Consider the following 27,240-nt stretch of genomic DNA (forward strand, 5'->3'; position numbering starts at 1 on the left):
TATCTGTTAAAATTTAAATTTCAGGGTCAGGTGTCGTGGCTCATACCTGTTATCCCAGTATTTTGGGAGGCCAAGGCGGGCGGATCACTTGAGGTCAGGAGTTCGAGACCAGCCTGGCCAACATGGCTACTAATAACACAAAAATGAGTTGGGAGTGGTGGCTCGTGCCTATAGTCCCAGCTACTCGGGAGGCTGAGGCAGGAGAATTTCTTGAACCTGGGAGGCGGTGGCTGCAGTGAGTCAAGGTTGTGCCACTGCACTCCAGCCTGGGCAACAGAGAGAGACTGTCTTTAAAAAATAAAAATAAATAAAAATAAATTTAAATTTCAGATAATAAACGATTATTTAGTATAAGTATGTCCCGTGCAATATTTGGGACATATTTAACATACAAAACACTTACTTGTTATTTATATGAAGCTCCATTTAACTGGGTGCCCTGTATTTTAAATGGCAACCCTATATGCCTGGGGGAGGGATTGAGTAGGAGGAGCCCAGAGGAACAAAGCATCTGGTAAAGAAAACACAAAGAGGAGTGAAGATTATGGGAGGGATGCAGGGAGGGAGGGGAAACACTCTTTAATGAGGGTCTCTCTCACAAAAGAAACTTCCACTGTTACTTCATTTGAGTCCTCCAGTAATTCTGTGTGCTAGAGATACGTATCCCACTTACAGACCAAACAACAGAGGGTCAGAGAATCCAGTGACTCGCGAAGTGTCACATGGAGAATTCACTTCTGAGTACGACCCGATGCTATTTCCTCCACATCAAGCTCGTTCACCTGCTGGCTCACCTTTATCACTGTTATAGCTGCACATAAAGGGGCACAGCAGTTTACTTTTCTAATACTCTCATAAGGAAACAAATTCAAAATGGCGCGTCTTTACAAAACACGGCTGGCTATCTTTGAAATTCTCCTCTTGGCCACTTATCCCAACTAAACACATCACCACTGAGGACCTGTCCAGGGGTTTAGCTCCTGATGAAGAGACAGAGAAAAGGTCAGAGAAAGGAAAGGTGACGCTCCATCCAAGATGACTACAGCGCTATGATTTGCAGATGGGGAAGGTCACGGGATGCTAGACGCAACAGAATCTCAACAGGGACCCGAGAGAGAGAGAGGCTCCTCTCTCCCTACGCTAATATCCTATGATCCCTGTGTCACTTTCCAGAAAACACTGTCAGTCCCATGGACCTAGGATTATAAAATCCTATAAGATTTATACAGAAAATACAAAAATTTGGGGAGGGGGAATTGTGAAACAATGTGAAAAAACTTATTTGTCAAATGGACAGTGGGGAATAACTTCTCCTCCCGCACCTCCTCCAAGCTTCTAACAACACTCATGGCACACAATACAGGGGATACTGCCATAAAAATGACTTAAAATGTGCCCTTTTGAGGTAAAGTAACTATGGGACAAGTGACTATAAAAATGACACAGCTGGGGAGATCCAAATCTATTCCCGCTCAGCAAGTTTCCAGATTAAAATGTGTCTGCTTACCTAGTCAAGATTTGGTTTTGTGCTGTTTTGTGTTTAAATTTTCCTTTCATATAGATGCTAGCATGTTGTTCTTAAAATAAAACACTTGTCCACCTCACTCCCCTCTCTGGGGAGACCCCTTGATGGTCAGAGCCCACTGCCAGTTCCATGGAAGTCCTGGGCAGGGGCAAGAGGGCACCTCTGTGGGAAGCAGTCTGACGTCTGCACTGCAGATCCCCCAAAACGGCAATGGCCAAGCCCAAGGGCTGAGACTGCCTGCTCAAGAGAAAGGCCGGCTGCCCTGTCCCTGCTTCCTCTCTCCCCTTCCATTCCCATCCTCTTCCTTCTCTTAGCCTCCCCACCCTAACCCCACTCCCAGCCAGGTGAACACTCCAAAGCAGCAGACAATTAACGCCGGATCTCCCAGGTCCCCAGAGGTCCCCAGTCTTCTTGTGGAAGAAGGCAAAAAACATGCTTAATTCCTTGTCGGCCAGCCAGTACCAAGCCATTCCCAGCCCCAGCATGAGACTGCAAATGTTACAAGGCAATTCCCCAGAGCCAGCGGGGCACACGGCAGTGCAGGGCTGTCATCTGCAGACTCCATTATTAAAGGTCTCTAGAAACATTTCAGCTGAGGGGTGGAGGGAGGGAGCATGTAAAGGAGTATAAGTCTCTGTTGATTTTTGAGTGCCCAGGCCCTGCAAACGGCATTCTTCAGACTCTGCTGCAGTGGAGGTCTCATAGTTATCATAGTACATAATGAAAATTAAAGATGCTCAGGGTTAGAAAAACTCAGTTTCATTTCGAATCTAAAATCTTTCAGAGCTTTCTTTCAGGAAGTCCAGATAATTAAACTGATTTTAAGTTGCACTGTTTATAAAATCCTAGATCTACAGAAAATACAAATTCTGGCCAATCCTGTCTAAGCATGCCATTCCAAGTTTCCACTTATATTACATGAGAAGATTCCAAAGCAGGCCTTGAAGGCATCAGAGCTGTAACTGCATTTAATACTTAGCCCAGTTTAAACACCCCATGACATCAGTTCTCCCCGATCCCTAAAGAGCTCACCAGCAGACAGGCAATTCCAGATGGAGGGAGGACAATGAGGGTCCAATGCCAGAGCCAGGGAGGGGGGACTTAGAGCTGAGCTCTTCTCCTTCTCAGGTGGGGGAACAAAGGCCCCAAGGTGGCAGAGTTGGGACTAGTATCTAGGGCTTGGGACTCTGAGGCTGCCTCTATTGTTACAGCAGGTAGCTAGTCAGACATGAGCAGGGCAGGAGAGGGCTCCACCACCACCAGGAATGTCAGGCGACCATCAGCTGATGGTCAGGCAGTTGTCAACCGTCTCTCTATGATAATTGGATGCAGCCAGCGCCAGGGAAAGGCAGGGTCCCAGTAGATAGAAAGAACCTGAAACTGATGACCAGCAGCTTCCTGGTAAGATCTTGGGAGTTGGGCACGTGGGCTCAAGCATGTGCACTAGGAAGTGAAACGGTGAACCCTCCTCTAGCAAGGCTGGACTGGTAAGGGAAGAAACCAGGGAATAAATCAGAGGAACAAACCATCTGGTAAAGAAAACACAAAGAGGAGTGAAGATTTCGGGAGGGAGAGAGGGAGGGAGGGGAAATGCTCTTTAATGAGGGTCTCTCTTACAACGGGAGCTTCCACGTGTTACTTCATTTGAGTTCTCCAGGGAGCATGTGCACAACCTCAGTAAACACACTGTGCTCCCTCCCAGGGGCTGGCAGGTCACCCTCAGGGAAGAACCGGGAGAGGAGTAACGCGAACCCCAGAACCACGCCAATGTACAAAACCCCAAGTCAAAAGTCACACAGCACGTATGATCTCTCAAGTCACACACTGACCCTCTCCCAAGTGGACTTTTCTTCCTTTCATTCCTGGTCTAAAGCTTTTTAATAAACTTTCACTCCTGCTCTAAAACTTGCCTCGGTCTCTCACGCTGCCTAAGGCCCCTCAAATTCTTTCTTCTGAGGAGGCAGGAAGTGAGGGTGCTGCAGACCCATATGGATTCACCACTGCGAACACTATCACCTCCCTCTGTTGGATCAAGGACCCCAGCAGAAGATCTTCCTGGTATGAAGGGGAGGGAAGAAGGTGGGGAGTCTTCTACACTTAAGATGGCAGGTGTCTGCCCAAACCCTCTCAAGTCGCCAACCCCTGACCTCAGAGGAAGAGGCCTACCCAGTGACTCTGGGGCCACACGTGAGAGGGTTATATAAGGGAGAAAAGTCCACACGGCCGGAGGAGTTATCAGCTCATTCAGGGGCCTTGCAGGAATTTCCTGTTATGTGATCTGGGTCATGCAAATAGCCACAACCAGGCTGAAGCTGTCTCTTCACCCCCTCCCTCTGAGGGGAAACACAGGCTCTTGACTCACTAGTTGCCTGTACTCTGCAGCTCTCCAACGACTGGGCCTCCCTCCAGGAAGGTCCTCAGGGAGCCAGCATCACGGTGTGCACTGAGAACAAAGAGCAGGGCATGCCTGCGGGAAACAAAATCCCAGCCCTTTCCAAGCAAACTCGGCAGCTCTGCTCTGGGTGTGCTATCGCTCTATCCGCTGGAGAAACAGCCAGCAACATGAAACTCTCCAGACCCAGGGCCATGGGCCTGGTTTATTGTAATCAAAACCCGCTTCAGCTGTTCCTTTCCTTTTTTTTTTTTTTTTTTTTAATTATAAGATGTAGAACAAGAACACACAAAAAAAAGTGCATGCAAACAAGAAGCTAAGTGGGGAACTGAGAACTTGCAGCTCTCCAGAGCCAACCGACCCCCACACCCCCCACCGCCTGCCACGCAGCTTTGGGAAGCATCACCCCCTTCTCCTTTCCCATTCTCCACACCTGCACACGCATCCCTAAAAGGCTCCAGTTTAGTCTCGCTCTCACCGCATGGAGTCGTTCCCTTTTTTGCTGTTGCTGTATAGCACTCAACTGAATCAATGCGTTTTATTTATCCATTCTGCTAAGTAGCACATTTAAGTCGTTCTCAGTTTTGGCTACTACAAATAACGCTACAGTGAATATTCAAGAACGGTTCTTAGGTCCTGGAGTTTCTCCATGACACAGGCTTGACAACCAAATGCAGCATCATGCGGAATGTGCTTCTTCGTGCTGACTACTGATGCCAGTCTGTGTTCCCACGTCTTCCCTCCCTACAAGACCACCAATCCACCCACTCTGCTAATAGAGAATGGGGGTCACTGGTGACTCACAGGCCAAGAAAGCCCAGCTGGTCACTAGAAGGGAAGTTAAATCTTCCTCCGTAAGGCAAAGCCCAAGATTTTAAAATTCTGAGCTTAACCAGATCCAACAACAAAAACAACTGGGCTTTTCAGAAGAAAAAGGCCACAAACCCCGGCAAAATAATGAGGTAGCACCTATGGCTTGGGACAGACCCACCTGCCCATACGATCAACTGTAAGCAATAAGTACAAATGTGTTCCCAAGATACTAAAGTGCAGAAGGATCGGACGCCAGTAAATCCCAATCTGCCATGGGTGGCAGAAGAGAGAGGGTGAAGGGTGGGGAGGGGTCGTGGAGGTGGCCCCCCTGCAGTCATGACGCACCTGTAAACTGGCTGCATCTCCCGGGCTATGCCGATGATGGCGCCTGGCAGGAAACTGTCAAATTCCTCAAACAACTCCCGGATGTTGGTCTTAAACTTCAGGTCTAGGTCCAGCTGAATGATCTGCAGGATCTCTGCGGGAAAGAGAAAAGGACGATGAGACACAGACACACCTCCTGGGAGGCTCGGCCACGGACAGAAAATGAAGTGGAGGGCAGAGAAAAGGGCACTGGACTCTTATTGTTGTCAGTGAATGATGCACAGTTACCGCTGGAACAAAAGGCCTTTCATCTACCAGCAACCCGTCCACACTATTAGTCTTCACAAACGACTGCCCGTGTCTTTTCTTCCAACTGCAGACATCCATTTTGCTTAAAACTAGGCGACCACACGCTCCAGTGTTGGCCTGCTGTCCTGATGTGACTGTTAACCATGCACCATTTCACTCTCAAAAGTATCTCATTTGGATGATACCTTATGTGGACACCCTACTTCCCTACATAAAACTCAAAGCGGGCCGGACACAGTGGCTCACATCTGTAATCCCAGTATTTTGGGAGGCTCAGGCAGGTAGATCACGAGGTCAGGAGTTTGAGACCAGCCTGACCAACATTGTGAAACCCCGTCTCTACTAAAAATACAAAAATTAGCTGGGCGTGGTGGCAGGTGCCTGTAATTCCAGCTAGTCAGTAGGCTGAGGCAGTAGAATTGCTTGAACCCGGGAGGCAGAGGTTGCAAGTGAGCTGAGATCGCGCCACTGCACTCCAGCCTGGGCAACAGAGCAAGACGCCATCTCAAAAAAAAAAAAAAAACCCCTCAAAGCATCCAGGTGTTTCCTCTTTGGAGCACAGGTGATAAATGACCCACACAAGAGAGAAGTAAAAAACATTATGGTCTCAGGCCTTTATCGGTGCGTTCTGCAAACCCAGATGTATGTTAAGTGAAGATGCTGACCAGAGCGAAACGGCTGAATGATCTCAGATACCACTGTGTTTTTAATCCACTGCCTAAAAGGATGGGCCCAAATTCTTCAATGTCACAATCACCTGGCACCTAAGAGCTGCCTGCTTCCATTGCATCCAGATGACTCCGGGCTAGAAGTGCAGGAGGAAGGCACTGGCGAAGGTCATTCCCCCATCCTTCACCCAGCCCAGCCTGACCAGGATCCTAGGTGTTGTGCCGGACACCGGGCTGATCAGGACCCTGCCCTCAAGAGAGATATGCAGGTGGCAAAAAACACAGGGAGGGGCCAGTGCTGAAGTCTGAAATGGAAGAGCAGCTGTGGGAGGTCCAAAGAGGGGGCGCATGGGGTTCAATGATGAAGCAGCGAGAGCAAGTTCCTGGTACCCGGCCTGGGAATCAGACACACGAGTGCAACTTCCAGTTCTGCTGCTGATTGACCCTGTGACCCAGGGAAAGTTATTTTACTTCTCTGCACCTCAGCTGTTCCATTTGCTAAAATGGGGAGGCTCTCCTGTGCCTTGTATGGGAAATAGCTTATGGACAGTGTCACAGGGATCCTAGAGACCTTGAGGAACAGAATTCTGGAGCACAGCACCACACTGGTCAAATGTAGAATTTATGGGAAGGCAATTTAAGGAACTTGGGATAATTTTGCTGTAACTAAAGAAACTCCTGATGGGAGGAAGGGCCATGCATTTAGTCAGCCCGTCAATCATCACATCGAAAGCCCACCACCTGCTACAGGTGCTCTCTCTTTCAAGGCCATCTAAACCCTACTTACCCTGCAAGGAGCAGTCTAAACACCCCAGACAGGCCCTGCAGGAGTCATGGCTTCCTGCTCTGTGCTCCCCACACGGCTGCCTGCCTGCCTGCCTGTGGTCATGGCCACCCGCGTACCTGTCTCACCACCCTTCTGGAGAGGGCGCTCCTTGAGAATGGGAATGTGCTGGGAGGGCGGGCCTCAGGACTATCAGATGCTTCTGGATGAGCATCTTCATCTTGTCTTAGTATACCCTTCAGTAAACCTGAGCACTTCCCCTGCACTTTAGGGACCAGCTGGGAGTAAACCCGGAAAGGTCCTACGTAGGCCTAAGACACCGGAATCTGAGCTGCTTCGATGTTATTTACAACTCCTCCTTCCTAAAGCACCTTCCAGGAAGGGTTTGCTTAAAGTTGGTAACACTTCACCAGGTGAGATCCACTGACTAGGAAGGAGACAGGCGGCAACTCCAGCACAAAGTGACCCCTTCACACCGATGTAAAACAACTGAGATGGGAGGCCACTCCCTTCTATTCCCGGAGGCCAACAGGCCCCTGTGCAGCCTGCACTGTCCTGCGGGCACCTGTCCAGGAGGTTAGCCCCTTTATGTAATTATGAAATAAGACGCCAAGTTGTAAATGTCACTGCTGAAGAGAAAGACGCTTACTAGGAAAGCTGGAATTCATTAGGATGAGGTTTCTAAAGGGGCCTGTTCCTCTGGCCTCTGGTCCTTGATGTAGCTGTCTCTCTGTAGGAAATATGTGGGGGAAAGAGGGTTACACAGAACACTAAAGGTATTGTGAGGACAAAATGAGACTGATCCATGGAAGTGACATCACAGAGAAGATGCTGGTTGGAGGGTAGCTGAGATGATAGCAGTAGGACCACCGAAACGTAAGGAATAAATGAACGAGATAACTGCCCCAAAGCCAGGAGGACATGAAACCTACAAATCATGAGGAAGGATGTCTGAGAAAAAGGAAGACTAGACAGCTACAAGACTCACAAGAATGGCCAGCACCCAAGGCTGCCTGAATGTCCACCATGTCCAAATCTTGAGAAAACACAACAAAAAGAATGGCATGGCAGATCTGAAAAGCCTGGTTATAACTGAGGCCACTCTACCCACTTTACAGAGGAGGAAGCTGAGGGCCAAGAAGAGAGACTTGTCAGGCATTACACTCAAGCTAGGTGGCAAAGCTGATCTCAGAAGCCAGGTCTACTGACTCCCTAGGTAATGCTCTTGTGTTTATTAGCCCCGTCACCTCCAACTCACTCCCAACACAGGCCATAAACTCCTAGAGAGCAGAAAGCATTGTGTAATGGACCAAAGGGTGTGCACAGGACTAAACAGGCACCCAGCACAACTAGCTCATGGAGTATCTGCATCTCAACCAATGAAAATATCAGCATGAAGACGAGTGAGTACAAGCTAAAGGTATAGCTTTCAAGACCTCCAAGACCCTGTCACCATCATTGCCGCCACAGCCCTGGCAGCACTCCTCAGGAGTTCCTGGCTGTCCAGGGGACTATTTTCAGGGCTGAGAACACCTACGCCTTCTGCCTGGGTTTGAGGCCTGGCTGGCGGCCAATACCTCTGTACAATTACAGATCCATGTAATGGTGGACATGGTGGACATTCACGCAGCCTTGGGTGCTGGCCATTCTTGTGAGTCTTGTAGCTGTCTAGTCTTCCTTTTTCTCAGACATCCTTCCTCATGATTTGTAGGTTTCATGTCCTCCTGGCTTTGGGGCAGTTATCTCGTTCATTTATTCCTTACATTTCGGTGGTCCTACTGCTATCATCTCAGCTACCCTCCAACCAGCATCTTCTCTGTGATGTCACTTCCATGGATCAGTAATTGTACAATTACACCACAGAGGGCGACATGCATGGCCCCAGTACCAGCTGGGAGATTTTCAAATCAACATTCCCAAGGGGATGTGCGGTTGGATTTGGCGGTGGTGGATCTCACATCCAACAGAAACTTGGGTCGCTTCTGAGCTGGACGTTTCTCTGTCAAAGCGCTCTTCTCCATTTCCCTCCCAGCACATGGCTTGGGCCAACTCAACTCATCATCAGCATCCAATTAAACCAGCCACAAGCATGTCATCTGACCATGGGTGGAATTACAACCCAGAGTGAGTAATTAATGATACCCAAAAATAAACAAGAAAAGGAAAAAAAATCCAGAAGAAAAAAAAAAGTGAGCCTTCTGTCCTCTCCTTTCCCTTCTCCTATTCCCAGAAACAATTCTTGGCAGACACATCTTAACACACAAAAAGCAACATGCAACAAAATAGATCAAGAAATGATGCAAAGAAAAGACATGCTCAGGTAAGCACAGCGCCTACCATCCTGGGAAACACAACAGGCCTTCAGGGAGGGGCAGGTGAACCATGCAAGTGCCTCCTCTGTCTTTCTGTTTTGAAATGGCTTCAGAGATTTGCAGAGATAAATATTTACAACACATTAGAGGGCTTTCACTGCAGAGCGTCAGCCCAAATTCCACTAACTGGGAGAGGGTTTAGGGAGAAGGGGAAATGATGACAGCATTAAGCTATGTGACTCCAGCGTCCTGAGGCTGAGGACCTGGAAGCAGCTGCCTGGAAAGGGGGCTAATTTTCCCATTGTCCACTTTGAAATATTGCAGCAATATGCCACCTGCCTTATCATACTCTGGTGTTTTTAAATTGCTGTTCAGTAGTACCTCTGGCCTGCAGGAGCCAAAGGGCAACTGAAAGGGGTGGAGACTTCCCCTAACAGTGAGAGGATCCTGACCCCAGAGGAGTTTTGAGGCCCACGGGACAGGCACGGTCCCCCTGTGCTCCACCAGCCAGACCAGGCTGGCTTGTCACACTGGAGGGTCTGAGCACGTGGTAGAGGGTCCGCCCCACGACGCACAGACCCAGGCCGTGTCCCCAAGGGGATGTACAGTTGGAATTGGCGGTAGTGGATCTCACATCCAACAGAAACTCGGGTCGCTTCTGAGCTGGATGTTTCTCTGTCAAAGCGCTCTTCTCCATTTCCCTCCCAGTACAAGGCCCAGCCACAGGGCAGCTGGCTCACTATAGGGATAGGGGCTACAAAGGAAGAAGGGGAGTATGCCAAGGGTCCTAGGCCTTGGCCACAGATTCTAGGGGCTCCTCCAGCCTGACCAGACAAATGTTCAACCTCTAGGAGCAGGGAAAGGATGTCTGTGTGCCAGGCCCTGGGAAGGCTTTGCCTACTGATTCAGCCCATCAACCTCCATCATGCCTCCTCGAGGTGGTTGTTAGTATCTTCCAGTTTCAGATGAGGAACCTGATGCTCAGAGAGTTTCGGTAATTTGTTTTAGACAACTCAGCAAAAAAGGCTCAGGGTGGAGAGCAATTACAGATTCGCCTCACTCGATAGTTTGCTTGAGCCATGACACATTTCTAGAAAAGCCTTCAGACATCTCTGAAGTCCCTTTTAAAGTTCTCTTATCTTTATGAGCCAGAAATGCTTCCACATCAAGGGTGAAGATAGCAGACAACCCCAGATCATCTCTGTGCAGTGGCTGGGGCTTCATGGACAGAACCCCCAACCACGACCACCTCCCGCAAGACCCTCATCCCCAAGAAGCATGAAGACTATTGGGATTCTCTTTCATTGACAAAGACCAACAGAGAAACTTCTGGAAGAAAGGGTTTTATGCCACAAAAGTTGAAAGGAAGCTTTTAATGACAATAGCCAACTTGTATCAATGCATTACACTCACTGAATCATCTAAACACTCTATGAGATATATATATATATATACATATATATATATATATATTTTTTTTTTTTTGAGATGGAGTCTCACTCTGTCACCCTGGCTGGAGGGCAATGGCGCGATCTTGGCTCACTGCAACCTCCGCCTCCCGGGTTCAAGCAATTCTCCTGCCTCAGCCTCCTGAGGCACGCCACCACGCCCGGCTAATTTTTATATTTTTAGTAGAGACGGGGTTTCACCCTGTTGGCCAGGCTGGTCTCAAACTCCTGAACTCAGGTGATCCGCCCACCTCGGCCTCCCAAAGTGCTGGGATTACAGGTGTGAGCCACCACGCCCAGCCCTGAGATTAATATTATTTCTATTTGGCTGGGTGCAGTATCTGATGCCTGTAATCCCAGCATTTTGGAAGACTGAGGCAGGAGGATCACTTGAGCTTGGGAATCTGAGGCTGCAGTGAGCTGTGTTCGCACCACTGCACTCCAGCCTGGGTGACTGGGTGACCGAGTGAGGCCCTGTCTCAAAAAAAAAAAAAAAAAAAAAAAAAAAATCCATTTGACAAATGAGGAAATCGAGAAGTATAATAATCCAAGATCACGTAGCTGGTCAGTGGTAGGTAGGGCTTGAAACCCCAAGTCTGTTGGGCTCGACAGCCTGGTGCCTGCTCTTCATTGCCCGTGCTGCCCTGCCTTCCGGGCTCCTGGGCAGCCAGGATACGGCCAGCGCTCAGCTTTGCAGGCTCTGCTCAGACAGGAAGGCCCTGACTCTCACTGTGCTAATCTATGTTTTCCACATTAGCAGCCTGCCCCTCCTCGAATGGTCGGGGGGAGAAAGGAAACAGAGTTCATAGAGTGATTTATGCAACCTGTTAGCAGCTCTGGTAAAAGGTTTTGGGTCCAGGAAGTTGAAATGAATAACCACAGCCAGTTTTATATATTCACTGTACAACAAACTTTCTTCTAGCCTTACTCGCCCCCTCTCAAAATGAAGCATGAAAAACTGTGTTAGCTATGGCTCAGCCATGGCATTGTTTATAACGCCCAGCTCCTGTTTTGTGGACCAAACAAATTACCATGAGAAGACACAGTTTTTGCTTCAGCAACAGTGTAACATGAGTCTCCTTCCTCATCCTTAGCACCTTCTGCGAAGACATATAAATCATATCCTTTAGGATAGGATAGAATTTATTTTGAACTTGGCTGAAAAATTTGGGGGACTTAAATAAGACAGCACATATAACACCCAGTGTAAATTTCCCTCTCGCTTCTATTGCCAATATGAAGTGATAGCTCATGCACAGATTGATGTAGTTCAATACACAGGGGAAATGGAATTTGAGATCCAAAAATCTTCCATTTCTATGGTAAGGATGTCCATGGTCCCTGCTGGCTTTTCCACAGTTCACATCTCTCTACTGTCTGCTATAAGTTTTGTTTTGTTTTGTTTTTGTTTTTGTTTTTGTTTTGGCTCCAAAACCTTAAATTCTTTCCTATTTGAGGCAGGAACACATCTGGACTCTGTCCACAACAGTTAGACTGATGATGCTTAGTCTTTCTTCTTCACCAACAGGCTTTTTTTCAGAGACCCCTGGGGGAGAAGCTGCAGAAAGCAATCCTTTTTGGATAGAATTATCAGGTGTTTTCTGAAAATAATGATATAGATACCACTGGTTGCCCAAACTGTCACAGTGCAACTTTTCAAATTCTCCATTTTGAGATTCTTTATCAGAATCATGGGCTCCTGTTTCTAATCTCACCTTCCAACCACTCTCTCCCTCTTGAGTGGCATTTGAGCCCATGCCACCTTATGGATTCAGTCTAAAATTAGGTAAACTAACAAAGGTTCCATCCTGCTGCCTGCAGCTCCTCATCCCCACACTGTCCCCTGACACCTGCTCCTGCCCTTGGCCCTGCACTCTGTCAGGGCCTGTCGACTGTAGCCTTGCCCCTTCCATTGATTCATATGGCAATGACAATGATAGGACTAATTCCTTATATTTCTATGGCATGTTGCAATGTTCAAAGTACATTCCCAGTCCATAAAACTCCTTCCCATGCTTTAACTCGTTTAATCCTTACAGCAACCCTAGGGGGCAGGTGCATCCATGTGGATTGGGTTTAATTGCATATCACAGAACACCTCTAGTAGCAACAGTTTCAACACACAGAAGAGCATAACTAAGCCACATCCATGGAGGGCATGGCTGCTCCATGAAGTTAACAAAGACCCAGACGACTTCTGCTTTTCTCCTTTGCTATCCTAGATCTCATTTCCATCCTCAAGGTACCTCATGGTGCAAGACGGGGGCTGCTGGGGCTCCAGCCAACTTGGCTGCATTCCAGGCAACTGAAAGGACCAAAGAGAAAAGACACTCTGACCTTGCTTCCTGCAATGAGGCAGACTGTTTAAGTGTCCTTCCTGGAAGTCTTTAACATTTCTTCTCATATCTCACTAGAAAAAATTTAGTCACATGGCCACATTTAGCTACAATGAAAGCTGTGAAATGCATTCTTTTATGGGCATAAGGTTACCCCCAAATAAATGGGATGCAGTTGTAAATAAAAAAGGAGAGAACTGATATAGAGCAGGAACTAGCAGTACTTCCACAGAAGGCAAGAAGTAACTACACCCACTTTACAGATCAAGAAATAGAGGCCCAAAGAGATTAGGTGTTGCTACGGTCACATGGTCACTAGTGGCAAGATGGGAACTAAGTCCACGTCATTGGCCCCACATCCAGATCCCCTTTCCCTGTTCATGGAGCCTCCCTGCTGCAGTGGAGCTGCTGCTGTGTTTCCGCATGGACTCTTGCTTGCTCCCCTCCAGACCTTTGTTCAGCCCTCAGCTGTCCCCAGTTGTTCTATCAACAAGATCCGTGCCTGCCAGCCCTGGGCTGCCATCCTGAAGGACTACTGTCCTCCATCCCCTTCCTCACACTTTGTTCCCTCTTTGTTCCCTGCCTTGCTTCCCTGCATTTGTGTCCCACTGGGTCCCTTGGAATCCAGGCACGGTCATTAGCAAGGAGGACCAGGCCAGAGATGGCCAGATCCCAGCAATACAGACCCTCAGAGTAGGGACACAACCCCACAACTATTTTTGCAATGCCCAGAGAGTTCTGTGAGCAGGATGCCTCACCTTGGGGTACCCATACTATACCAAGATGGTTGACACCTCCTGAAATTGTTTCTGATGGCCAACTTCTTGTGGGACCATGACCTTGTTCCATTGTGACACTGAAAACATATTTCATGATGGACGTGGACGCTTATCTGTGGGTCCTTGACTACAATGCCTAAGCAAACACAAATTAGTTAGTGCTTAAGTGCAGTTTGGTAAACAGAATCTTTGCAATGATGGAGTCCATTATGGGAAGTGACTAAGCGGGTTTCTTGGTGGTGAAATGTGTGGGGACTTCTGCTCCATGGGAAGGGGAGAGTCTGTATTTCCAGTGAAAATTGGAGCCTGGACTCTCAGCACAGGGGCCAGTCCTGGACTTCCCCGCCTTCCTGTGTAAACACGAAAACATTTTGTTTTCAAGTTCTAGCACCTTGGCTACCTCTTTCGTGTCTCTAACATGAAGGTCTCTGTGTTCTGGTAGCAGTTCTTCCCATTGTGAACAAGGAATCCGCCACTCTTTCCTGGAGTTACACTGTCTCAGTTCCTCTCCCGCAGCAGACTCATCCTTCTCCAGGTGGTGCTCTCCAGCCTCCTACCATCCTCTACAGGGTCGCAGGCTGCAGGGTTTCCTCAGCCTCCTCCAGCCAAGTACGGCAGAAGCACCAACAACCAAGAGAGGCGCAAACTCCTGAGATCCTCTCCCAGGAAGGGCAAATGGGACCGGGCAGAGAACAGCTGGCTTCTCACCGAGGGGGAAGACGTCCACCCCCAGCCACAGCGCCTGACTTCTCCCTGGGACCATGGAGGGGTGCGGAAAGAAGGGCCCCACGTCATCCCTTGTGCTAGAAACCCACATCACAGCACAGAAAAACGTTTCTCCACTTTATGAATCCGGAAATATCTCTCTGACCTTTTCTAGCAGGAGGAAAAAATATGGCCTTAATCTTTTCAGTAGCAAACAGCTTTCACCCTGTGACAGTTTGCAAACTGACTAGCCAATGGTCAAATAGCTCTTCAGCTTTCCTGTCTCCTGAGCCAGGAATCCTAACAAAATGTCACGTTATATTAGTGCTGTTGATACTACATCTTCTAAAAAAGATGGACGATCTGTCATCATCTAGGAGATAATTCCCTATATCTCAGGTACTGGGCTACGCACTTTTCATATTTTGCCTCATTGAATCCTCACACACAGAGCTTACTGTCCCCATTCTCTAGCTGCCTCCTCCCTGACAGGTGAAGTTTCATTGCTTTCATCTCTGTTTACCGAGGTTGAGAGGAGCCCCTCCTGTTATGAGTCTCATAAGAATGACACAGGAAGGTGGGGAAGTCCAGGACTAGCCCCTGTGCTGAGAGTCCAGGCTCCAATTTTCATTGGAAATACAGACTCTCCCCTTCCCATGGAGCAGAAGTCCCCACACATTTCACCACCAAGAAACCCGCTTAGTCACTTCCCACAGCAGACTCCATCATTGCAAAGATTCTGTTTACCAAACTGCACTTCAGCACTAATTAATCTATTTCCCAATTTTAATTAAATTTTAATTTCATTTAATTCATTAGTTTTTCTTCTAATTAAATAACATTTGAGTTACTTTAATTTTAATTAAAGACATAAAATACAATGCACCAGACTGACAGAACTGCAGCTGAGTGCAAAAAACGAACAGAAAACAAGGTTTTAACTCATAAATATTTCAGCGTGCACTTTCTAAGAAACAAGGACACTCTTTCAGAACAACAGTACAACATCAAAGTCAGGACACTAGCAGTAACACCCCAATACTATTTCATCCACAGTCCCATTCAAAATGTGTCAGTTGTCCAAAAAAAAAAAAAAAAAAAAAAAAAAACACAGTTACTGGCTCCGGATTGCATGTAGTTGTCCCACGCGTTCTATCTGAAATGATTCCTCAGTCTTTCCTCGTCTTCCAGGACTTAGGACAATTTGGGGAATATGGGCCTTTTTTTTTTAATTAATTTATTGATTTTGAGATGGAGTCTCACTCTTTCACCAAGCTGGAGTACAATGGCACGATCTCAGCTCACTGCAACCTCCACCTCCCGGGTTCAAGTGATTCTCCTGCCTCAGCCTCCCAAGTAGCTGGGATTACAGGTGCCCACCACACCCGGCTAATTTTTGCATTTTTAGTAGAGATGGGGTTTCACCACGTTGGCCAGGCTCGTCTTCATCTGTTGACCTTGTGATCCGCCCAGCTCGGCCTCCCAAAGTGCTAGGATTACAGGTGTGAGCCACCGCGCCCGGCCATGGGCCAATTATCTAGTAAAAGTCCTTCAATCTGGGTTTGCCTGATGTTTCCTCCTGACTAGATACAGACTGTGCATCTTTGTCAGGAAAGCCACAGAAGCATGCTGCGTTCTCCTGGCGCCACGTTGGCAGGCACATGGTGCCAGTGTGTCCTATCACTTTGACATTAACTTTGATCGCAGTCAAGCTACTATTTTCTCTTTGTAACAACAACATTTTGTGGGGCAATACTTTAGGACTCTGACAATATTCCATTTCCCAACAAATGCTTACCTGTTTGTTTTAGCCTCCATTAATGACTCTGGTCTAAATAAATTCTTACTATGTTAAGCCGGGCGCGGTGACTCATGCCTGTAATCCCAACACTTTGGGAGGCCGAGGCGGGTGGATCACCTGAAGTTAGAAGTTCGAGGCCAGCCTGGCCGGCATGGTGAAACCCCATCTCTACTAAAAATACAAAAATTAGCCGGGCGTGGTGGTGTGCACCTGTAATCCCAGCTACTCAGGAGGCTGAGGCAGGAGAACCACTTGAACCCAGGAGGCGGAGGTTGCAGTGAGCCGAGATCACACCACCGCACTCCAGCCTGGGTGACAACAGCGAAACTCCATCTCAAATATATACATATATATAAAACTATGTTGATTGCCAAAAGGTGACTTTCCAATGCCTTCACTCCTACATTTATTAGCTGGCATTCTGCTGCAGTGTGTTGACCTCACCCATGCTCAGCCAAGAAGAGCTTCCTGGGATCACCCACTTACGGTAGGTTGTGCCAAGCATATTCTTCCCTTCTAATATTCCCCAAAATGCAAATACCAGAAGGCTCCGTGGTGCCTGAGGCAGGGGAACTGGACAAGGCAGAAGTGTCAGAGCTGCTGGGGCTAGAGCTTTGGGCCCATCATCCAAGTACTTGAGGCAGCAATGACCCTCTTGGAAAAATCTCCAGGCTACGGGGTCACTGTCCACTCTTACTCGATGAGGAAATAATAACTGCATACCACAGGCAGCACCAGAACACCTTTTCTTTCCTTTATTTGTTTTTTTAAACAACTGTTGACATGGGCTCTACATTATTTCACGAAATGTGAACTGAGGGATTTTAGGCACGGGTGAGTAGGTAGGGCCCTGGGATAGAGCCGTGGCTCACAGGCCTGGCTATGGCACTGCGTCCAACCATGGGCAAGCCATCACCAGCTGTCCCAGACTGTAAGGATGAGGGGTTTGAAATGAATGTGGTCTGATACCCCTCCCAGCCCTACCATCCTGTGATTCTGAACAGAAATGGTCTTTGCCCCTCACTCATACATTGTTTGTTCTCAGAACGGCACAAATATATCATCAGACACAGGAGATATACTCTACTGCATTGTTCTCACCCGTGCCCAGCTAAGCAAGCCACAAAATCCCTACTATGTGCCAAGCACTATGCTAACTGTGAAGGTTCAGAAATAAATAATATCTTTCCTAGCCTCAAAATGCAAATACTGGAGGGTTTTTCACTAAATATCCTCTGCTGCCACTGCAGCTGCTTCCATCCTACCCTGGTCCTGAGGGCAGCAGCCCTGCTCCCCAGTCACCCAGCAAGCATGCGCAGGCTCTGCTGAGAGAGGGCCCTGCCTATGGAAGGAGAACCAGAGACTGGGAGGTGCTGGGACCTGCCTTACTGCTGAGAGCTCCCCTCTCTTCTGCAACATTCCTCATGATCATTAAATATCACCATATGGAAACTAACCTTTCCTTAGTACCTACTGTGCGCCAGCCCCTGGAATACTTGAAAGGCCCCCACTTTCCATTTTGCAAATGTTGAAAATTCGGGTCCGTGGTGGCTTGTAATAACCTGTCTAGGGTCACACGGCCAGCGAGTGACACAGCAGAAATACAAGTTAGCCCTCACCCCCATCACAAAGTCTGAGCTCTTTTGCCTCAACGTGGTCCCTTTAAACAGGGCTTACCTCTGATTCCACCCACTCCCCGTGCAGTTACCTACTTCTGGGAAACAAATCACTCTAAAACCTAGTGGCTTAAAACAACAGTGTATTACTATCCCTGACAGTTCCGTGGGTCCGCTAGGCTTAGCAGGGTCTGATTGTGGGGGTCTTTTGGGCGAATGCAGTAAGAGGGTGGCTAGCTGACCGTGATGGCTACACGGTTGCCAGCAGTCCCTGCTGGCCGCGGCAACGCACTCAGCAGAGCTGTCAGCCTGATGAGCTCATGGGGGCTCTCCCCGAGGCTCAGGCCCCATCCCAGCATGGCAGCCGGAGTCCAAGAGGAAGTTTGCCAAGGTGAGTGTTGCAGGAGACCCGGGCTGAAACGGCGGGGCCTCTTGTGACCCAGCCTTGGAAGTCACTCAGCGTCACTTCCACTACATCCCATTTGTCAAAACAAGCCACAGTGCCAGCCCAGATTCAGGGAGAGGGACCAACACAAAGGTGTGTATACCGGGAGGTGTCTCCCTTAGGGGTCAGCTTTGGAGACTAGCTGCCACGTCCCCTCATCCCACAATGGGGTACAGATATAGATGGTCCCCGCCACAATGCGGTTCCACTTAACAATTTTTCAGCTTTAGGATGGGTTTATCAAGGCATCAAATGTATTCTCAACTTAGGATATTTTTTATTTACAATAGGTTTATTGGGCTATAGCCCCCCCCAATAAGTAAAGGAGCAACTGTATTTTAAATTTCTTCCTTATACTTTTCCTAGTTTTCTACTATATACAAACACACACACACTTGTAATCAAAGGGATAAATATTTGAAATTATAACTATATAATATTGTAATATATGTTCTATGTAGGAGTATCGGTGTGTCAAATGTATATTAATGTGTGCGTGTGTATATATGTCTTTTTTTTGAGATGGAGTTTCACTCTTGTTGCCCAGGCTGGAGTGCAATGGCATGATCTCGGCTCACCGCAACCTCTGCTTCCCAGGTTCAAGCGATTCTCCTGCCTCAGCTTTCCAAGTAGCTGGGATTACAGGCATGCGCCATCATGCCCAGCTAATTTTGTATTTTTAGTAGAGACAGGGTTTCTCCATGTTGGTCAGGCTGGTCTCGAACTCCCGATCTCAGTATCCGCTAGCCTCAGCCTCCCAAAGTGCTGGAATTACAGGCGTGAGCCACCACGCCTGGCCGTTAATGTATATATTTATATATATGTGTATATACACACACATATGGAACTAGAAGAAAATATAGAAAATACCACTGGAATAAGTGTGCAATTATGTTTAAAGTATTTTTCATGTTTCCAAAATGGACATATATTGCTTTTGAAAACATTTTAAAAGAAATTAATTAACTACCTCACAGAAAACACCCATCTTTTAGTCAATGTGTATGAGATTTAAGGCATTTAGCCATGACCTCAACTTTCTTTAGGATTCCTTCTCAAGGTCAACAGAGGTACCTATTTATACAACCTTCTTCCGAAGCAAAGTCCATTCCAAAGCTTCTGCATTCTTCCTGCTTCACCACAAGACAGTTTACTGGGCTTCTAAATGCATTTTTCAAAGAAAAAATCAAACAATAAGCTGAGAGTTCATCTCACCTGGCTTCGTTTCCTGTCATTCATCTAGCTGTATTTATGCTACATTTCCCTATCTCTTCTTGCCAAGTACATCTTGGAAAGAGCAGGTGCTCTGAGTATCTGAGCAGCTTAGAAAAATCCTCAAGCCTCCGGAGACTGAGCCTTTCCCAGAGGCCAATTTGTATTCTCAGAGCTCCAGGCCTAAAGGAACCCATTAAGCCAGAGCAGTGACCGTCACCTGTAATCCTAGCACTTTGCGAGGCCAAGGCAGGAGGATCCCTTGAGCACAGGAGTTTGAGTCCAGCCTGGGCAATGTAGTGAAACTCCGTCTTAACCAAAAAAAAAAAAAAAAAAAAAGTAACCCAGTCATGAAAGAGCAGCCTCAGAAATAGGTGAGGGCACGAGCTCATGAATGGGAAAGTTCAGTCAACCCTCTGTGTCCAGGGAGGTAAACTGAGGCAAAGCAATTCCCTTCCTGTCAGATTTAAATGACTGCGTAAACCTCACTGCAGACAATGAGGTGGAAGGTGATGAACTTGCTACTGCCTAAAATGATATAGACCATCCAAACCCAACAGCAAAAGCAGCCAAGGGGCTTCCCTCTGAGTCAACAGCTAGCAAAGGCACACGGTGAGCCTGGACCGCACGCTTTGGGAACTGGGCATGGAAAGAGCTGGGCACCTGGGCAGGAGATGCCAAAGGCAAGCCTAAGTTCTCCTGGCAGCCCTACCCTTCCCAAAGGAGGGCGGGTTCTGAACAGCCAAGCCCTGAGGTCTGTTACCAGCGTCTGCACACATCAATGGCTCTGGGAGCCCGAGATGGCGTATTTGTTGAGTCAGTCAGTGCTATATTTACCCGGTCACTTTCCAACCATAAACCCAAACTTCAAATGTCATCACTTCGGGTGGATTAAGAAATCTGACTTGGTCTTTCTTGGGGTTTAATTTCCTACACGCCTGCATGAACGAAAAACTTTGGCATTCCTATGGAAACATAAGACATTTTAACCTTATCCAGGCAGGATGGTATCCAGATTATTGGTGTCTTGATTGTACTCTTAAACCTGCAGTTTCCCGATCTCCATGGATGTCAAAAAAACAAACAAACAAACAAAAAGCGTGCACTGCTCTGATGAGGCAGAGACGCCATGCCCTGCCCTTTCTCTCCTCTTCCAAAATGGGTCGCTTCCCCACAGATCTGTGTTCATGGTCTGGTTCCCAGAATGCCAGGTCAGGGCAAATTTGCTTTCTGAATATTCTAGTCCAATATCAACAGATGAGGTTGCCTCTGTGCAATTCATACAACAGTTATTTGTGACTGTATTGGAGTCATTAATACTTAAGTGACAAACATCCAGGTACAGAGTTTGGTAACTGTCAGTGATGGAAGATTTGAACAAGCTTAAAAGAATTCCCAAGTGATTTCAGTTATAAAGCCAGGCGCTAATTGTGTGGTCACAGAAATGCTGAACACATACCAAAAAGAAAAGAGATGTTCCTTTTCCAGGGGAGCCAGTTTGAGTTTTGTTTTCTTTTTAAAACACTTACACTTTCATTCATATCTTAAGTACCATCATGATGGTTGGTAACTTTAATTCCTTTAATATAAACAAAATTGGTCAAAAGCACTTCTAGCCCAGGCGATCTGGGATTTTCTGCTCCAAGACAGACAGAGCCCTTCTGCTTTTCAAAAGAAAAACCTGGAACTGCACCAAAGTTTCCTCCTGCACCTAACAAGAGGCTTGCCAAGCTGGAATAAAAACAGAAACAAGATGCTGCTCTAAGTGTTTCGCTCAGGAGGAAAAACACTGCCCCAAGAAGTTACCAGCTGGGCACTGCTGAACGTGAGCACAGTCCCAGGTTCTCTCTGGGGCCAGGGGAAGTACCAAGCCGGAACCTCTGAGTGAGTGTCCCATCAACAGTACCCGTAGCCAGCAACAACACACTGCAAAGTTCTAAGACATGGATGCCTTCCTCGTTCATGACTAACAACTTTGCATTCTTTCAATCATTCAACAAATATTTATTACACCCCTACTGTGTACCAGGCGCTGCTCTAGCCACTGCAGATAAAACAGGGGAAAGACAGACATGGGTCCCGCTACTGTAACTTACAGACTAGACAAGATGGCCTCAGATGGCAGTAAGTGTTACAGAGAAAATAAAATAGGGTGATGGGGGAGAATGTGACATTGTGAGAGCTACTGGAATCAGATAGTCAGGGAAGGGCTTTTCAAAAGGCAACATTTGAGCTGAAACTTGAATTGTGGAGAAACAGAAATGCAAAGATTTGGGGAAAGAGAGGCCAAAGGGAGTCACTAGTGAAAAATCAAGGAATGCATTTGGCACATTTCTGTTAAAAACGGGGGAGAACCAGCAGAGTCGGAGCATGGGTGAGTGAGGAAGAGAGGTATTAAAGCTTAAAGCCGTGGCTAGAGAGCTAGGTGGACATACCTGATCAGGTGAGGGGCTTTAGGCATTAGAGAGGAGTGGTTTGGCAGCCCCCCGGGGCTGATCGACACCCCTACTTTGAAGACTTGGCACCTCTCCATGCCTCTATCCTGATCCTGGCATCCTGGTACACATCTTGCGAGTCCGTGAGGAGCTCTGGCTCTCTAGACGGTGCTCCCAACAGTGGAGATGCTTACCCTGAGAGATGTCATAGAGCTCTCCCACTAGGGAACTGCATCTCCCCTGCATTTTAGGTCCACTGGCTAACTTTTGTGAGGCTGGGGTCCAAAGACAGAGAGTGTGGCTGCCACTCCTCAAGGAAAGAAAATACCAGGAAGGCTCAGGGAAAGACACAGCGTCTCCTCCCCCAGCATCTGCCTGGCCATTACGGTCTGGTTCTGCTCCTGGCCTCATTCTCCTTTGTGCTATTACCTAGGAGGTGCTCGACACTAAGTAACATTCTGGTTCATATAAGACTGGGCGGAAGAACAGCTCCCAGCGCAGGCTTGCTATGCACCTAAAAACGGGCATGAAACTCTATTTTTATTCACTGAATCCTATGTTTCCAATGATTAAAAGCATCATTTTAAAGACCTTTCATTTTCCTTTCTGGTTGTTTTCAAATGGCCAGTGAGCTTCCTACTTTTCCAAATTCCCTTCCTCCAACCTCCCCACCACAGTAGTCCACTGACTTGGGGTAAAGTACGGGCTGGGGGAATCCTACTGAAAGGCATCGTGGATAAAGCGAACGTCCCTTTAGAAAGCGGGAGGAGCTTTGCATCTCAGCCATCCCGCACCTGCTCGCTGTCCAGGAGAGCACCCAGCTCCCACCAGGGAGTCCCTCCTAGGGGCCATCAGTGGCAATGACCTCATTTCCCTGACGGGAAGTGTGGAGATGTCATTGCTGGGGTCTTCCCCAGGTCACGAGACTAGGGGCTATGTCAGTAGGCACTGGTGAGAACAGCCTCTGGCTCCCTCGGGTTGCAGGAGCAGAGTGACATACTCAGAGTCCCTCGGTCAGAGGATGGAGAGGAAGCCCAGGGCAGAAGGACACCAGGCCAGGCAGACACTTCTTTGGTGATTTTTTTTTTTTTTTTTAACGAGGGCTGTAGATCATTTCATTGGTCAGCTTCATATCGTGCCAGCCTTGCTACTGGCAATCAGGAAACCTTCCACACACCACCCCATCTTTGTGTAGAGACCCTATACCCTCAAAAGGAAATGAGGCTTTCACTTTTCCTCTGCAGAGGAGGCAGAAGAGTGGATCCTGGGATGAGGAACCACATGGGCTCTCTTCCTCACAGCAGTCCATTCTTTTTCTTCTTAGGACTTCCCACAGTTGGCAATTATATCTTTTTTTTTCCCAAGACAGGGTCTCCCTTGGTCACCCAGGCTGGAGTGCAGTGGCACAATCACAGCTCACTGCAGCCTTGATTTCCCAGGCTCAAGCGATCCTCCCACCTCAGCCTCCTAAACAGCTGAGACCACAGGTGCACACCACTACACTCGGTTAATTTTAATTTTTTTTAAAAGACAGAGTCTCATTATGTTGCCCAGACGTGTCCTGAACTCCTGGGCTCAAGTGATCCTCCTGCCTCAGCCTCCTGAGTAGCTAAGACTATAGGAGCATGCCACCATACCTAGCTATTTCCTTTCCTTCCCTCTTTCCCTCCCTCCTTTCTTTCCTTCCTCCCTCCCTCCCTTCCCTTTCTCTTCTTCCTCTTCCTCCTTCTCCTCCTCCCCTTGGCTGCCTCCTCCTCGTCCCCTTTCCCTTCCCCTTCTCCTTCTTCTTTTCATAGAGATTGGGTCACACTATGTTGCCCAAGCTGGTCTCAGACTGGACTCAAGCAATCCTCCCTCCTTGGCCTCCTGAGTAGCTGGGTCTACATGAGTGTGCCACCATGCCCAGCCACAGTTGTACATCTGTTTGTTTACTTATCTATGGTTGGCCTCTCTCATAAGACTGTAAGCTCCATGAGGGCTTAGATTGTCCCTTAGCACAGTGCCTGGCATATTCAAAAACAACTATTATTTTTTAAAAGGAGGAAACACAAGACTCTCAGAACCAGGTTCACTTGGTAAAGAGCTTCCCCGTTTAAGAAACTTAGAGCAACTATGAAAAAGCTCTACCCCAGAGCAATCGGGGCTGTGCCCTCAGAGCCACAGTTGTTGAGCATCGAATTCTGCCAGGGCAGAGCGGTCAGGGAAGTACACACAGGCAGTAATCCTCAGCCTAAGTCCTCGAAAGACAGTGGCAGGACCTCCCCATAACAAGAGAGGCTCTTCTACAGTCAGGAGGGCCACGCAGCGTGCACTGGCTGAGCACCAGCCCGGCGGACAGGAGCAGAGGGCAGAAGCTCTCAGGAGACATATGTGAGATGGAACTGGGAGAATGTGGACAGAAGGGAAGTCTACGACTATTCCTTTGTTTCTGGCTCAGGCAACATGTCATTAGCCAAGATTCGGAAAGGGCACATTTGGGGAGAGGAAGACAATGACTTCTGTGTTGCATGTTGACTTTGCTGCACCCATGGGCTGTTCAGATGGAGATTCCTAGGGTAGTTAGGATACGGCTCTGGGTGTTTCAGAAGCAGGTCTCAGGTGGACACGGTAGTAACAGACATCACTAGTGCTCACCCACACTCTGCCTTCCTGGATCCTTGCAGCGAGGTGGCCACATGACTAGCTCCTGGCTGATGGACTATGAGCAGAAGTGCTGTGTGAGACTCTGGACTGCAGCAGTGAGAAGCTGCTGCAGGGCCTCAGCCACTGCTCCCCTGGAAGCCACATTCTCCAGATGGCATCGTTACAGGATGGAAGTGGCCTTGATTCCCGAGTCACTGCTTAAAAGGAAGATGTCCTAGAGAGCCAATGCATCCAGAGTGACATTTGTGTGGGAAAGAAAAAAAAAATTGTGTATGAAGTCACAGAAATTTCAGTCATGTTTGTTATTACAGCCCAGCTTAGTCTAGCCTTACTAACACAGAAGTCATCAGCGTATACGTAGCAGCTTAAGTCAAGACATTGATAAGGTGAGTAGACACAATCTTTTTTCTGCCCACACAGCTAAAAGATATGACAGAATTTTTTTTTTTTTTGAGACAGGGTCTCACTCTGTCGCCCAAGCTGGAGTGTAATGGCATGTCAGCTCACTGCAACCTCCATCTCATGGGCTCAGATGATCCTCCCACCTCAGCCTCCCAAGTAGCTGGGACTACAGGTGTGCACCACCATGCCCGGCTAATTTCTGTATTTTTTGTAGAGACAGGTTTCACCATGTTGCCCAGGCTGTAATTTTAACAACAGGACCACACTCCAGTAATGACCTGAAAGGGAGAAGAGGTGATGTTCCCCTGCCCTGGTGTGCATATTATAATCCTGGGTAGAGGAGGGGTGTGTAGAATGTCTGAACCCCCTCCCAGCTGATCCTCTGTGATCACCCTTCTCCCCCACGATCTGAAAAGAGCTGGCATGAAATGAGATGAGAAGCAGATCTTGAATACTCTGTCTTCAGTTTCAAACACAACAATCTTGCTTGTGCGCCATCAGTACGTTCCACCTCTCTGACACACTGGTATAATTTGATTAATTTATCGTGTTTATTAAGCTCCCTAGCTTCTTCACTTCCTCATGTTTGGAGATGCATTGATGTTGATGAGGCTGGAGAGCTGGAGGAAGCAAGACAGTAATCTGTATCCCACACCACAGCTGGCACTCCCTTACCTTACCTAAGGACTCTAAACATGCAAAAGGCAGATGTTTGGGGTCGGAATCGACAATATGAAAAGCTAAGTAAGAAGATGCAAAAGTCACAGTTCCCATGGTAACCCTCCTTACCTCACAGAGCACAGGCCCACAGGGTCTGCTGGAAAGGTGATCTGAGAGGCAGGACAAGGCCGACTCCTTGGAACCAGCAAGAAACTCTCAAGCTCCCGCCTAGGAACTAACTCCCCGGCCTGCTGCTGCTGCTGACATCTCCCCTCCAGTAGGTCGGGGACCACATGCCGCCCTCCTCGCTGGGTTCTCACATCAGCACTACCAGCCAGGGGTTACTCCAGGGAAACAGAAGGGTCCCACTCATAAAGGCTGTGTCCCTCCCTCAGGCTTCTACAGGAGCCCTTCTGCCGAACTCCTCCACCTCCTGTGGGCTTCCCAGGCTGTGCATGCAGAATTACTTGCTCCCTTACAGTATTAACTCACACAGTTCTACTGCATGCACACAGTATTATATTTAGGCATTTGTGCATCTGTGATGCTTCCTAGACAGTGAGACCCACAGAGGTATGGACTGTATCTTGCCCTTTTATCCCTGGCCTCTAGAACAGATCTGAAGAAGGACCTGAATTTCAAGATGACCTCAAATGAATGAATTCAAGATTCTCTCTTGAATCTTGAATATGTTCATCAAGGACTTACTAGAAGACAGAGAAAGATACTTACCAGGCTTGCCAAGAGCATGAAACAGACACACAGAATGGCAAACAGAAAGGGCAGAGGAATCAGTCTCTGACACAACCTGGCGGGGTAGGATCGATGCACCAACTCAAACTTGGGCTGGACATGAAAGCCCTGCAGTGGCATCATGCCAACCAACCACACAAGTTCATGGCCATGAGACCCGCCTTAGCAGTAGCCTCAAAAAATGGGGAGACGGCCAGGTACGGTGGCTCACGGTGATAATTCCAGCACCTTGGGAGGCTGAGGGAGGACGATCGCTGAGTGCAGGTGTTTGAAAACCAGCCTGGGCAACACAGCAAGATCCCATCTCTACAAAAAAAATAAAAAAATAAAAAATAAAAAATAAAAAAATTAGCTAGGCATGCGCCTGTAGTCCCAGCTACTCAGGAGGCTGAAGTGGGGGAATTGCTTGAGTCCAGGAGTTGGAAGTTACAGTGAGCTATGTTCATGCCACTGCACTCCAGCCTGAGTGACAGAGCAAGGCTCTGTCTCTTAAAAAAAAAAAAAAAAAAAAAAAGGAGGGATGGAAATGTTGCCTTTGTTGACTGTGGTATCAGTTACAAGGGTATATAAGTTTGTCAAAACGAACTGAACTACACGCTTAAGCCCTGTGCATTTCATTGTATGTAAAAATTTTATCTTCATAGAAAATAAATGAAAAGGAGGTATGACAGTCTGACTCCATTTTTTGCTCTTTAACTGCTGACAGTTTTTTTTTTTTAAGCCCCATCCCTCGCTCTTCCCCTTCTGCCCCACATCTGGGCAAGCTGATAAGAAAGTCTGGATGCTCTCCCGCTTGGCTGCAGCAGAAGGTTCAAACCATGTTAGCCCCTGCCCACACAGAACCCTCACCCAAACCTAACCCCTAATCACCATACAAT

General features: G+C 47.8%; 1 protein-coding gene and 1 long non-coding RNA gene across 4 annotated transcripts in view; one reads left to right on the forward strand and one right to left on the reverse strand.

Annotated features, from left to right (window-relative positions):
* XXYLT1 (xyloside xylosyltransferase 1) overlaps positions 1-27,240 on the reverse strand; it is a 195,708-nt gene that overhangs the window by 78,905 nt on the left and 89,563 nt on the right. For 2 of the 3 annotated variants that reach the window (XM_024245294.3, XM_054550997.2), the window contains exon 3: positions 5,076-5,208. In XM_024245294.3, the coding sequence (XP_024101062.1) occupies positions 5,076-5,208 (133 nt within the window). Of the gene's footprint in view, positions 1-5,075; positions 5,209-7,464; positions 7,546-8,392; positions 8,597-27,240 lie in introns of those variants that run through there. The other variant, XM_054550998.2, reaches the window with a different exon arrangement.
* On the forward strand, positions 8,293-10,549 carry LOC129058289 (uncharacterized). The gene is made up of 3 exons (XR_008523370.2): positions 8,293-8,939; positions 9,046-9,135; positions 10,280-10,549. It is a non-coding gene; the product is annotated as an uncharacterized LOC129058289 (long non-coding RNA).

This window comes from Pongo abelii, chromosome 2 (genome assembly GCF_028885655.2).
Source record: "Pongo abelii isolate AG06213 chromosome 2, NHGRI_mPonAbe1-v2.0_pri, whole genome shotgun sequence".
Taxonomy (NCBI): domain Eukaryota; kingdom Metazoa; phylum Chordata; class Mammalia; order Primates; family Hominidae; genus Pongo; species Pongo abelii.